This window comes from Budorcas taxicolor, chromosome 4 (assembly GCF_023091745.1).
Source record: "Budorcas taxicolor isolate Tak-1 chromosome 4, Takin1.1, whole genome shotgun sequence".
NCBI lineage: Eukaryota > Metazoa > Chordata > Mammalia > Artiodactyla > Bovidae > Budorcas > Budorcas taxicolor.
In genome coordinates, this window is record NC_068913.1 from 109,311,794 (window position 1) to 109,326,987 (window position 15,194).

General features: G+C 40.1%; 1 protein-coding gene across 1 annotated transcript in view; it reads right to left on the bottom strand.

Moving 5' to 3' along the window:
* Positions 1 to 15,194, bottom strand: part of TPK1 (thiamin pyrophosphokinase 1) — a 390,159-nt gene that overhangs the window by 291,767 nt on the left and 83,198 nt on the right. Inside the window, exon 2 of the mRNA XM_052638857.1 lies at positions 3,121 to 3,192. Within this exon, the coding sequence (XP_052494817.1) occupies positions 3,121 to 3,192 (72 nt within the window). The remainder of the gene's footprint in view (positions 1 to 3,120; positions 3,193 to 15,194) is intronic.

Sequence of the window (15,194 nt, forward strand, 5' to 3'; positions counted from 1 at the left end):
GTTAACAGAGTTGCTTTTTATAATGGTTCATGGCTCCAAATGAGAAAAACTATCCTAAAGGCATACATGAAAGAATTTAGCATTTCAATAACCTAAAGGAAAGTTATTTGGGAAATGAGAATTATCTAACCATTTCAGTACACAGTACACTTTAGATACCTTTACTTCCTTTCATATACATGTACTGACCAAGTGTTCATTTTTTACTGCAAATCAAACGATTAGTCAAGTGGGCCTTAGGAAGCATCACTATGAACAAAGTTAGTGGAGGTGATGGAATTCCAGTTGAGCTATTTCAACTCCTAAAAGATGATGCTGTGAAAGTGCTGCACTCAATATGTCAGCAAATTTGGAAAACTCAGCAGTGGCCACAGGACTGGAAAAGGTCGGTTTTCAATCCAATCCCAAAGAAAGGCAATCCTAAAGAATGCTCAAACTACCACACAATTGCACTCATCTCACATGCTAGTAAAGTAATGCTCAAAATTCTCCAAGCCAGGCTTCAGCAATACGTGAACCATGAACTCCCAGATGTTCAAGCTGGTTTTAGAAAAGGCAGAGGAACCAAGAGCAAATTGCCAACATCCACTGGATCATCGAAAAAGCAAGAGAGCTCCAGAAAAACATCTATTTCTGCTTTATTGATTATGCCAAAGCCTTTGAATGTGTGGATCACAATAAACTGTGGAAAATTCTGAAAGAGATGGGAATACCAGACCACCTAACCTGCCTCTTGAGAAATCTGTATGCAGGTCAGGAAGCAACAGTTAGAACTGGACATGGAATCAAGATTGCCAGGAGAAATATCAATAACCTCAGATATGCAGATGACACCACCCTTATGGCAGAAAGTGAAGAGGAACTAAAGAGCCTTTTGATGAAAGTGAAAGAGGAGAGTTGAAAAGTTGGCTTAAAGCTCAACATTCAGAAAACTAAGATCACAGCATCTGGTCCTATCACTTCATGGCAAACAGATGGGGAAACACTGGAAACAGTGGCTGACTTTATATTTTGGGGCTCCAAAATCACTGCAGATGGTGAGTGCAGGCATGAAATTAAAAGATGCTTACTCCTTGGAAGGAAAGTTATGACCAACCTAGACAGCATATTAAAAAGCAGAGACATTACTTTGCCAACAAAGGTCCATCTACTCAAGGCTATGGTTTTTCCAGTAGTCATGTATGGATGTGAGAGTTGGACTATAAAGAAAGCTGAGCTCCAAAGAATGATGCTTTTGAACCATGGTATTGGAGAAGACTCTTGAGAGTCCCTTGGACTACAAGGAGATCCAACCAGTCCATTCTGAAGGAGATCAGCCCTGGGATTTCTTTGGAAGGACTGACGTTAAAGCTGAAACTCTAATACTTTGGCCACCTGATGCAAAGAGCTGACTCACTGGAAAAGACCCTGATGCTAGGAAAGATTGAGAGCAGGAGGAGAAGGGGATGACAGAGGATGAGATGGTTGGATGGCATCACCGACTCAATGGACATGAGTTTGGGTAAGCTCTGGGAGTTGGTGATGGACAGGGAGGCCTGGCAGGATGCAGTTCATGGGGTCACAAAGAGATAGACAAGACTGAGCAACTGAACTGAACTGATTATCTGGTGAACGTCAGGCCTGAGACATTTCAAATCAAATTCACTGCAGAAAAACTAATGAAATGAAGAACTTCAGTCAGCTCAAAAATCTACAGCATTTCACACTATGTGCAAAACAGGACTATTAACCACTCCCAAAATATGAGGCTTAGGATGTGGTTTTCATTATCCAAGGTTTCTAACAGCTCCTATCAATGAATATTTTATCAATTTCTAATGTTTGCTGTAAAACACAGGTTTACATGTGCTCCTAAAAATACTATAAAACATAATACAATAAGTTCAGGTAAAAAAAGATGTGCCTTGTCAGTCTGCTTTGATCTTTATGAGCAATATCAACCATATTAGATTCTTTCTTTCAATCACTGTAATTACTAAGCAATTATGTGCCACGCACAGCACTAGACAACAGAGATAAAGTGACAAAAAAGGCCTTCTGGCATTAAGATGCCCAAATAACTATCTAATTCCAGGGAAGTAAGCAGTAAGTGCTATGAAAGATAAGTTGACAGTTAAGTAACTGATTACTTTTAGGGCAATGTTAGTACAACTACAATGTGAAATTTTAAGTTAGCTAATTTAAAGTTGGCTAAATTTGGAACACCAAGAGTTTTCATCCTGAGCATATTGAACATGAAAAATTCTTTCTACGAAATTATCTATATAATAACTTATTCCCTCTAGTATCACAACTACCTTTGTCCAGATATGAGCCGATTAGCCTTACAGATTTGCATTCTAAGACACACAATCTCAACAATAAGAACACTAGTGTGGGCTGGTAAAGGAAAATCAAGAATATGCTACAATATATCATGAATCAAGATTTCTGTTTATCTAATTTGATCCAAAACTTACAGTGAAAACACAGCAAAAGTATCGCTTAGGGAAAAATCAAACAAGACTTCATCAAAGAACAGAGGTTCAAAATGGCAAATGCTATTTAATACTACTTTCTTGAGTTAATTCTATAAAAATCAAAGAATTATATAAAAGAGTTAATAAAGCCTATTTCTTATATGAAACTTCATAGAAGTTTAATTCAGTAAAAAATATTCCATTTTTAACTATATTTTTCTGCACCCCTAGAAATTCTAATATACTGGTAACATGTCTTCTCCTTTTATCTTCCAGTCATCCTGAAGCAATCTAGTTACTGAATGCTGGAATGAGTGAGGCCTGTGGAGGTTTTTTGCTGTCACTGGAGCCAAAAATAGTTACACTTGAACAAACACTTGTAAGTACTTAGGATAAACATCCACATAATAGTTATAATATACAGTAGAGTGGTGCTATATTATAATTCTGTCCTTAGAGGTCCACTCCTTGGAAACCACGTGTATGAACAGATTAGCAGAGAAGCAATAATAACGTCTTCTGATAACTCAATAATTAAATCAGCATATTATAAATTCCACTTTTTAGTAGTCCACCTGGTTTCTGGGATACTTAACCATCACATTAGTCCAAAGGAGAGTAAGTAAGAAAGCAAAGAAATATAAATGCTAATTAAGGTTACCTTTGTGCCAAAGATGACGAAAACATTTGTCCAAAGGCTGGTTCAGAATCACAAGGCAGTATTTCAAACTCCCTATGGGAAAAAAGCAAAATCAAGTAAACAAGTGAAGTCTTGTGTTCCCTAATTTGAGTCTGAAATCGTACTCTTATTAGTTTAGGTTTTAAGTCTACACAGAGCTAAATTTTAATCACAGCTGATTTCTTATACCTGGATTTGAAAAGACACTGTAGGTTAACTGGATCTACTTTATTCCATCACTATATTCCATCACTATTCCGTCACATCACTATATTGCTGAGGAATTTATTATTAAAATATAGTTCATCATAAAACCAATTGCAGACCATGAAGCTGTAAAGAGTTGAACACAACTTAGCGACTGAACAACAACAAGTGCTTCTTTTTGTAGGGGTGCACAGCAAAAATGCCCCGAAGTGAATTTTTATCCTTATGAAACATACACCACTTTGCTACAAGCACCCTTCTGCCTGGCTGGTTTGGTATCACCTTGATGTCTGCCAAGCTGCTTGGGTCTAATGGGTGTGTCCTTTTACATGCATTTTCATCCTCATTTAATCACAGTCTGTCTTTCCCTCTCAAGCTCTCCCTCAGCCCCACTTGAACTCACCCATGGAAAACTTCATTTCCACAAGATCCTACTAGCTCTTTCCATGACTCTTTTATTCCCACTTTTTAGATGACACTCAAAAGACCAAGAAAGATGGAGAAAAGTTACTCCTCCAACAATCATTTCAAGCCTTTTATAATGTACTATAAAAAGTGCCAAGCAGAACACAAATGAGGCTGGCTGAAAATCTGTCATTCAGCTCAGTCTGAGCACTTCATTTCATTTATGGAAAAGAAATGTTTGTTTGGTGATAAGAAAAATTAATTGTTTTTTAAAGCAATCTCAGTGTTAGAAATAGAACGAGATAAGGAAATGAAAAGGGGATGCCATCATCCACAGCAAATGTTATTAAGTGCCGATTATATATCGAGCACTAGGAGTACGAAGAGGAGTAAGATTACAGGGTATCTGGAAGATAAGACATTTATAATAAAGACGATTTATTCCACATACAGCACAACACAAGGATAGGAGGAGTGCCAGGTAACAGATAAATGAATGTGGCAGAAGTTCAAAGCCTAGAAAGTCAGTAAGGTCCAGTGTCATCCTAGAAATCCTGGTGATATGCAGATCTCTGAACTTGACCTTAAAAAGATAGCCGGACAGAACAAAGAAAAGGGCATTCCAGACAGAAAAGACAATGCACAGGAAGCTGCTATCCTTTGCCAGTAGGACTGTTACCATGGAAAGTTTAGGAGGCAACATCCTAATGATGGGCACCTGAGACATGGATCCTAACATTCCAAATTTTACACATGCTCTTTACAATGACAGAGAAATTTCAGTCCTGGCATCCAGGAAGTATTTAAGAGTGATGCAGAAATGAGTAGTAAAAGCAATTTATGTATACTGGAGGATCAGCCATACAGAGATGACAGACGAAGGTGAAAGTGCAGACACGCAGCTGAGATACTGCAAAGAAAGGGCAGAGAGAGAAAAGAACAAATTGCAAACATAAATCTTCGTATTTTGCTCAGTGTTACAGAGCAGAAGAACGTCAACAAAGGAAATATAGAAGAAACAGCTACAAAGGTAAAAGAACTAAGTATTTCCAAGAATGTGGCATCAATAATGCAGCATCAAAGAGACTTGACAATGAGGAAAGGCTAACAAGGGGGCGAAGATGTCAATGCAAAGCCTGAAAATTCAGAGGACAGTAAAGAGAGCAAGGAGTGAGAACACTGTGAGATGCCTCTTCTTAAATAAAAAAGTGAACTGTGAGAAATGCGGGAGAAAAAAGGCAGCAAAGTCTGGAGAAAGTATTTTAAATATAGAATATATTGTATTCTAATTAGGAAGAGGGAAGTGAGAGAGAGAAGGGAAAGGATTCATTCAGTCAGTCAACAGGTATTTATAGAACACAAAGCAGTCTCCTTTGGGAATTAACATACCCGCCCCCTCCAACCCTGGCCCAAAGGCTTACATACTATTGATAAAAACAGGTATTGAGACTGAAGCAGAGGATGATCTATCACAGCGATACTCGAGATTGAGATAGAGGCAGAGGAGGACTGATTTCCTCATAAGAAAGTAAACAAGAACAAGGACAAAATATGAAAGTCGAATGGACATCGAAAATAACTGCTGCAAGAAATGGACTACAGGAGCTGAATATCCACAGGTTTAAAAATAGGAATTCAGTTGGGGTCAGCTAGCAGACACGGGACATCAGATCGGTCTCAAATTCAAGACTTTTCCCACCCATTCTGGGATGTTGAAACAGGAGTCGGTGTAAACAAGATGGTGATGACGGCTGGTTGGAGAACTGGCAAAATCACTTGTCCAGAGGTGAGGGGAAGCCAGGAGGCAGCTTTGGGCCGCAGCAGAGTGAACGATAGTAGCAAAAACCAGTGATTACTGCACAACATTCCTCCTCCTCTTATTCAACAACAGAATCCTGAGGGGCTTTGGTGGTTTCGGCTTTGTTTTTCGCTTTGACTTTCTGGCTTTTTTTGTTTTGCTGGGCATATTACTGTCCAAATGAAAAACTATCTCTTAGATTCTCTCCAGCAAAACGTAGTCATAGCACTAAGTTCTGGCCAAGAAAATGTATAGAGGAGCCTGATATGTTACTTTTAGGGAGTCTCCTTAAAGTGGAGGGGGGAGGGCTTTTTCTTCTGTTTTTCTTCCATTCTGCCATCTGGAGCAAGACTGATGAATGAACAGTCTAGGAGCCACCTGGGATGCAAAGAACAAAGACGACAGGCTGAGAGAGCCTAGGTCCCTGATGACTCCATGAAACCTCTGTGCCAGCACTTCAATGACTGACTCCAGACTTCTTTTATACGAGAAAAAAAACTAAACTCCTACTTTAAGTCAATAATCCTTGGGGTTGTTATTCTGTAGAGAGAAACTGAATTTTAATTAATGGGGTGATCATGGTCTTCACTGGGTAAGGTAAAGATGATCAAGAGAGAAACTGGAAAAGACAAAGCGCAGGCAAGCATCAAAACACAGGAAGACTTCAACTCGTTCATTTATTCAACAGGGATAAGAGATTCATAGCCTGTAAATGCTTGATACGACGTTAATGCCAAGGAGCTAATAGTTACGATAAACCAATGGTCCTTTAATCTTTGGCAAGGTCTGCACTGCTAAAGGAGGCATTCAACAATATTGCATGTATGTGTAAGTGAAGGAGCAAACTGCTTTCTGTCACTGATTCTTTGATATGTGAACTCAGTATTTTTGTGGCTCAAAGAACAATCTGATGAAGGGGAAAAGCATTATTATCCACCTTGCTGCTCCTCTAAAACCCATACTTTCATTAAGGCATTATCTGTGAAAGCATTTTCGAAAAGAACCAAGACGTTTGAAAATGTATAGTACAGTTTGCTAATGATGTTATCCAAGAATTAACTACTCCAACTATTTCTATACATAACAGTTATGTTAATCTGGTTCTATGCATAAAGATCCTTAGGTAGTAGGATCTAATATTCTTTCCGCTTCTAATCTAGACTCCTCTGCAATTAAAACTAAATGAAGTCAGTTTGGCACTTATTTTACCCTCAAAACCCTTATGGTTACTAGTCCCTGCTAGGCTGCAGACCATGTAGTACCCAGTACCACTCACTATTTCTAAATAGGTTATGAGAGAATCTCAGTGCAGAGAGAAGTCCATGTCAGCCTCAGACACTGAACCACGTGACCTTAACTTCTGACTCTATATGTGTAGGAATTTAGAAAAATAGTCAGGACCATAGCAGTAAGGAAACTAAGTCTTATATCAAGTACTGGGTTAGCCAGAAAGTTTGTTCAGGTTTTTCTGTACCATCTTATGGCCAACCCAATATTTCTCAAGTTGTCACACTGATGCTATCCCTAGGAGGTATATAAAGACTTAAGAGAAAGGCTGGGAAGAATTTCTTCCTTATGTTGTAAAAACGACAACTTTTAAAATCAAATGTACTATGTCATTCCCCTCATTCTGAGGAGAATGAGTCATTCTCTCTCAAAGAGAAATACAGGATAAGTCAAAATACTTGATTTGCTTTCTCAAAGGGATTTCAATTATAGATGATGGAAAACCCCTGATCCTGGATGGCTCAAAGCCAAAGTACTCCAAGGTGCCTGGAAACTCTGAATTAAGTACAAATGTCCAAGTTCATGGCTAGGCGGGTAAAGAATCCGCCTGCAATGCAGGGGACACAGGAGATGCAGGTTCAATCCACGGCTCAGGAGATCCCTGGAGAAGGAAATGGCAACCTGCTCCAGTATTCCTGCCTGGGAAATCCCATGGACAGAGGAGTCTGGGGGGCTACATTCCATGGGCTTGCAAAGAGTTGGACATGACTGAGTGGCTAAGGGCATAAGCAGCCAAGTTCATGACATGAAAAGGATAATCAAAAATGAGATGAAATCATCAGCCTTGAGCTAAAAAAGCAAAGAGGTCCTCTGGTGGCTAAGGACTAGCTGAACAACAAGTTCAGAAGGTAAGAAAGGTGGGAGGGGCATGGCAACTCACTTTCATTCTTAGGTAGTTCTCTCCTCACTTTTATTATTTAAAAACAAAACAAAATGGAAACAACAAAGAAACACCTGCTTCTCATAAGAAATGGCTGATTCTATGTTTTGTGATTGGGAGAAAGGAAATTCATTAGACAAGCCTGAACCATCAGATAGTGCCAGAAAGTAAGAAAGCACTCCCCCAAAACCCAAAAAACAAGACAGCCACATTGATGGAAGTATGCCGAAAGGGTGTAAGAGGAAATTCAAAGAGCTCCCAATAGCCCAAAGGTCAAAACTAGAAAAGCTTAAGCAACAAAATAGTTTTGGATAACAACCCCAAGTATAGAGATAAAAATTCGTGACTCAATACTGATACAACAAAAATGACTGAGTTAATAAAATAAGGAAAAAAACATATATCCCAAGCAGAAGAATTCCAAAGAAATCACTATTTCCTTAAGGAGATACTCCATCCTAAAGGGTGGAAGCGCAACTGTGGGCTCTGCATAGGGTGGGCTGCACAGAGAAGTTTCCTTCCGAAGGGTGTGCACTATGAAAGCAGGGGAAATCGTTACAGAGGAGAAACCTGACCAACTCCACTGCAGTCAGGTGATCAGGGTCAGCATCAACAGTCATAAACAGGATGGTGAAAACAGCATTCTATCTCCATCTTCTTCTCCAGATTCCATATCCCCAGCCCGATCAAGAAAAATAACTCAGGAAAATTTCAACAGAGACTCATACTACAATGTGCCTGCTCAATACACCTCAAAACCGCTGAGGTCAACAAAAAACAAGGAAAATCTGAGAAACTGCCACAGCCAACAGGTTCCTAAGGAGACACAGCAATTAAACATAATACTGTAGGTTGAATGAAACCTTGGGACACAACAGGGTCATTAGGTAAAAACTAAGGAAATCTGAATAAGCTATGGAACTAATAATACTACTATATCAATACGAGTTCACTAATTGTAAAAAACACTCCATACTAATGGAAGGTGCAGATAAACGGGAAAATGGGATACATAGGAACTATTTTTTACCATCTTCTCAATTTGTCTATAAATATAAAGCTGTTTTTTTTAAATAAAGTCTTAATTTTTTTAACACCCTGGGGCTAGGGAAAAAACAGAACTGAAAATTATTCCATAAAATAGTCATTCCACAATTATTCCATAGAACATAACTGTCATATAAATAGAGCCCAAAAGTGTTTCTGGACTTCACGTATAAATCCAAGCAGGCGCGGGGGGCAGGGCGGGGGGGGGGGGGGGCGGTCGGAAACCACTGCATCAGAAGGCAAAGATTGTTCTATTTCATCTTTGGAAAATAATTATATCAATATTTTCTATTAAGAAAATAAAAAGACAATAGCAAATCTCGAGCAATTTTTTTTAATTTCAGATCTCTGAGAATAAAAATTATTCAGATTATATACAGAGCTAGATCCTATTCATATCTCTGATACAACTATCCAAAACGGTCATCCAACTGAACGGTGAAAGGGTTAGCATTTTTTAATTAGTAAGAAATTAACACAGTATTAGTTGCTAAGCACACTGGCGCTGGAACCTCACTTGTCCTCACAATAGGGGGTCACGGCTTACAAATGACCCATGAGATCGCCTAAGGGAAAAAAAACTTGAGCCCCACACAATGGCAGCAGCAGTTCACCCTCATTTCCCTCATTTAGTCAGCTTATTAGGAGGTTTTTCCAGTAGTCATGTATGCATGTGACAGTTGGACCATAAAGAAAGCTGAGCACCAAAGAATTGATGCTTTTTAACTGTGGGGTTGGAGAAGACTGTTGAGAGTCCCTTGGGCTGCAAGGAGATTCAACTAGACAATCCTAAAGGAAATCAGTCCTGAATACTCACTGGAAGGACTGATGCTGAAGCTGAAACTCCAATACTTTGGCCAGATGCGAAGAACTGATTCCTTGGAAAAGACTCTGATGCTGGGAAAGACTGAAGACAGAAGAAGAGGGGGAGGACAGAGGACGAGATGGTTGGATGGCATCACTGACTCAATGGACATGAGTTTGAGCAAGCTCCGGGAGACAGTGAAGGACAGGGAGGCCTGGCACGCTGCAGTCCATGGGGACGCAAAGAGCAACAGGACAGAGGCACTGAACAACACCACAAACTAATCTTTACCAAATGGCTGAGCAGATTTTTTTTTTTTCAATGATCCAATGGATGTTGGCAATTTGACCTCTGGTTCCTCTGCCTTTTCTAAATACAGTTTGAACGTCTAGAAGTTCACAGTTCACGTACTGTTGAAGCCTGGCTTGGAGAATTTTGAGCATTAGTTTGCTAGCATGTGAGATGAGTGCAACTGTGTGCTAGTTTGAACATTCTTTGGCATTGCCTTTCTTTGGGATTGGAATGAAAACTAACGTTTTCCAGTCCTGTGGCCACTGCTGAGCTTTCCAAATCTTCTGGCATATTGACTGTAGCACTTTCACAGCGCCATCTTTTAGGATTTGAAATAGCTCAACGGGAATTCCATCACCTCCACTAGCTTTGTTCATAGTGATGCTTCCTAAGGCTGATATGACTTTGCATTCCAGGATGTCTGGCTCTAGATGAGTAATCACACCATCGCGGTTATCTGGGTCATGAAGCTTTTTTGTATAGTGCTTCTGTGTATTCTTGCCACCTCTTCTTAATATCTTCTGCTTCTGTTAGGTCCATACCATTTCTGTCCTTTACTTGATTCACCTTTGCATGAAATGTTCCCTTCAGTTCAGTTGCTCAGTCATATCCAACTCTTTATGACCGCATGAACTACAGCACACCAGGCGTCCCCATCCATCACCAACTCCCAGAGTTTACTCAAACTTGTGTCCATTGACTCAGTGATGCCATCCAACCATCTCATCCTCTGTCGTTCCCTTCTCCTCCTGCCCCCATTCCCTCCCAGCATCAGCGACTCTCCAAAAGAGTCACCTCTTCGCATCAGGTGGCCAAAGTATTGGAATTTCAGCTTCATCATCAGTCCTTCCAATGAATATTCAGGACTGATTTCCTTTAGGATGGACTGGTTGGATATCCTTGCAGTCCAAGGGACTCTCAAGAGTCTTCTCCAACACCACAGTCCAAAAGCATCAATTCTTCAGCACTCAGCTTTCTTTATATAGTCCAACTATCACATCAATACATGACTACAGAAAACTCATAGCTTTGACTAGACAGACTTTTGTTGGCAAAGTAATGTCTCTGCTTTTTAATATGCTGTCTAGGTTGGTCATAACTTTTCTTCCAAAATGTTCCCTTGGTATCTCTAATTTTCTTGAAGAGATCTCTAGTCTTTCCCATTCTGTTGTTTTCCTCTATTTCTCTGCATTGATCCCTGAGGAAGGCTTTCTTATCTCTCCTTGCTATTCTTCTGAACGCTGCATTCAAATGGGTCTACCTTTCCTTCTCTCCTTTGCCTTTCACGTCTCTTCTTTTCAAAGCTATTTGTACGGCCTCCTGGGAAAACCATTTTGCCTTTTTGCACTTCTTTTCCATGGGAATTGGTCTTGATCACTGCCTCCAGTACAATGTCACAAACCTCCATCTATAGTTCTTCAGGCACTCTGTCTATCAGATCTATTCCCTTGAATATACTTCTCACTTCCACTGTATAATCATAAGGAATTTGATTTAGGTCATACCTGGTTGGTCTAGTGGTTTTCCCTACTTTAATTTAAGTCTGAATTTGGCAATAGAGAGTTCATAATCTGAGTCATAGTCAGCTCCCAGTCTTGTTTTTGCTGACTGTACAGAGCTGCTCCACTTTGGCTGCAAAGAATATAAACAATCTGATTTCAGTATTGACAATCTAGTGATGTCCATGTGTAGAGTCTTCTCGTGTTGTTGGAAGAGGGCGTTTGCTATGACCAGTGCGTACTCTCGACAAAACTCTACTAGCCTTTGACCTGTTTCGTTTTGTACTCCAAGGCCAAATTTGCCTGTTACTCCAGGTATCTCTTGACTTCCTACTTTTGCATTCCAGTTCCTGATAATGAAAAGGACATCTTTTTTAGGTGTAAGTTCTAGAAGATCTTGTAGGTCTTCATTGAATCATTCAACTTCAGCCTCTTCAGCATTGCTGGTTGGGGCATAGACTTAGATTACTGGGATACTGAATGGCTTGCTTTGGAAGAGAGTTACAGAAAAACATCTAGTTCTGCTTTATTGACTACACCAAAGCCTTTGACTGTGTGGATCACAATAAACTGTGGAAAATTCTGAAAGAGATGGGAATACCAGACCACCTGACCTGTCTCCTAAGAAACCTGTATGCAGGTCAACAAGCAACAGTTAGAACTGCACATGGAACAACAAACTGGTTCCAAATTGGGAAAGGAGTACAGCAAGGCTGTATACTGTCACCCTGCTTATTTAACTTATATGCAGAGTACATCATGAGAAACGCTGGGCTGGATGAAGCACAAGCTGGAATCAAGACTGCAAGCAGAAATATCAATAATCTCAGATATGCAGATGACACCACCCTTATGGCAGAAAGTGAAAAAAACTAAAGAGCCCCTTGATGAGAGTGAAAGAGGAGAGTGAAAAAGTTGGCTTAAAACTCAACATTCAAAAAAACTAAGATCATGGCATCTAGTCCCATCACTTCATGGCAAATAGATGGGGAAATAGTGGAAACAATGAGAGACTTTATTTTTGGGGGGGCTCCAAAATCACTGCAGATGGTGACCACAGCCATGAAATTAAAAGATGCTTGCTCCTTGGAAGAAATGCTATGACCAACCTAAATAGCATTTTAAAAAGCAGAGACATTACTTTGCCAACAATGGACCGTCTAGTCAAGGCTATGGTTTTTCCAGTAGTCATGTATGGATGTGAGAGTTGGACTGTGAAGAAAGCTGAGCTCTGAAGAATTGATGCTTTTGAGCTGTGGCGTTGGAGAAGACTCTTGAGAGTCCCTTGGACTGCAAGGAGATCCAACCAGTCCATCCTAAAGGAAATCAGTCCTGAATACTCATTGGAAGGACTGATGCTGAAGCTGAAACTCCAATACTTTGGCCACCTGATGTGAAGAACTGACTCATCTGAAGACTCAGATGCTGGGAGAGATTGAAGGCAGGAGAAGGGGATGACAGAGGATGAGATGGCTGGATGGCATCACCAACTTGATGTACTTGAATTTGAATAAGCTCTAGGAGGTGGTGATGGACAGGGAATCCTGGCATGCTGCAATCCATGGGGTCGCAAAGAGTCGCACACAACTAAGCAACTGAAGTGAACTAAGTAGTTTTAAATATTCTTCAACACATATTGAAGATAATATAAATTCTGCGAAAGCATCATTCAAGAAACTGGCCAAACTGGCAACTTCTAGAAGTAGACCTTGTTATTTAGTCACTCAGTTGTGCCCGACTCTTTGCGACCACATAGACTGTAGCCCACAAGCTTCCTTAGTCCATGGGATTCTCTCTTAACAAGCTTCAAATATAGTCTAATTAGTCCTGGCCAGAACTTAGTGAGGGAAGGAAAAAGGAGGTAAGTAAAGAGAGAAAGGAGAGAACAGAGAGAGAGAGGAAGGAAACAGTAAAGGAAGGAGGAGAGAGGAAGTGAAGTATCTGCCCATAAGCATATACAAGTGATCTCAACTTCCCTGTGTATCAGAATCAAAGACCAAACAACAACAAGCCAATCACCTTTCCTGGAGCTTCAGACTCAATGTATCCGCAGAAGGGCGTGAGTATCATGCTTTTTGAAAAAGCATTATGAGAGAGTCTAATATTGTACTGCGGTGTTAGTTACTCAGTCGTGTCTGACTCTTTGCAACCCCAGACTGTAGCCTGCCAGGCTCTTCTATCCAAGGGATTCTCCAGGCAAGAACACTGGAGAGGATTTCCATTCCCTTCTCCAGAGGATCTTCCAGACCCAGGGACTGAACACATGTGTCCTGCATTGCAGGCAGATTCTTTACCATCTGAGCTACAGGGAAGCCCCTGTAGGCAATCATAATTGAGAACCACTGGTCCAATGCCTCAAGCTAATAATAAAAGAAAGCCATCATAATAGCAACATTATTTTAAAATACTGTCCGTTTCATCTCTATCTCACTTTTTAATTGCTGTTGTCTGAAAAACAGTGTATATATATCACAATGATAATCATCTGCAATTATTTTATAAATAAACATAAATTGGGTTGCTTTTTTCTTTAGCTAACATGGTATGAGATCAAAAAAGGATTGAACACCACTACTCTAAATGAAAATACATTGAAATAAAATATAATTTACAATAGAAAAATGATTTACTGAAATGCATTACCAAGTTATCTAGGGTTTAGGATCTGTTTTTTAAAAATACTGGAGCTCAGATAAAATCTATATTAGCCAAAACACACACCAGTCATTATACATAATAGTTATTTTGTCAGAAGACCAAAGACCATTATTATGAATCTCTCATCCCTAAAAGTATTTCAGTTAAACAATGGAAACTCTAGGGCACTGAATTTCATTTTTTATATTGCACAAACTTCTATATATAAGAGCAAGTTTTTTTTAAGTGTGCATAGGGAAATCCAAACTGTCAGTTCATCGAGGAAATAAATTGCATGTAGACAAAGAAAAACTATTAAAAAGCTCTGAGCAAATATTCCATACCAAAGTCTATTAAAGTACTCAGATTACCAACAGACCAAGAATTGGTAAGTCATAGAAAGTAAGAAATTGCTTCAGAGACAGAAAACAGAGACAAAGAGATGCTTCCTGAGAAATCCCTCTTGCCCGCCCAGACTAAGAGTGACCATTCAATACAATTTAGATACATAAGCATAATAATAAAGGCTTCCCTGGTGGCTCAGATGGAAAGCATCTGCTGCAATGCGGGAGACCCAGGTTCCATTTCCGGGTCAGGAAGATCCTCTGGAGAAGGAAATGGCAATCCACTCCAGCACTCTTGCCTGGAAAATCTCATGGACGAGGAGCCTGACAGGCTACAGTCCATGAGGTCACAAAGAGTCGGACACGACTGAGCGATTTGACTTCACTTCAAGCATAATAAACTTTGCTCTCTTCTATGCACAGTGTCCTGGTTTGGATGATAAGTTACATGGTCCCTCTTCCCTATATCTCAGCTTCCACCCTATTTCTCTGCTTCATTCTTGAGCAAAACCTACGTCAGTGAGATTGTGATCCCAGCATCTCCTGAAAAGAACGATCGCCAGGGTCATTGATGACCTCCTGGTGTAAAAATTCAACAGCTAAACCCCAAGTCTCACATGGTCCAACATGTCTTAGTAGCATAACAGAACAGGCCACCTCTCATATCGTTCCTGAAACATATTCTTCCCTTCACTGTCTCAGGTGGTGGTGGTGTAGTCGCTCAGTTGTGTCTGACTCTTTGCAACCCCATGGACTGTAGCCCACCAGGTTCCTCTGTCCATGGATTTCTTTAGGCAAGAATACTGCAGTGAGTAGCCATTCCCCTATCCAGGGAATCTTCTCGACCCAGGGATCA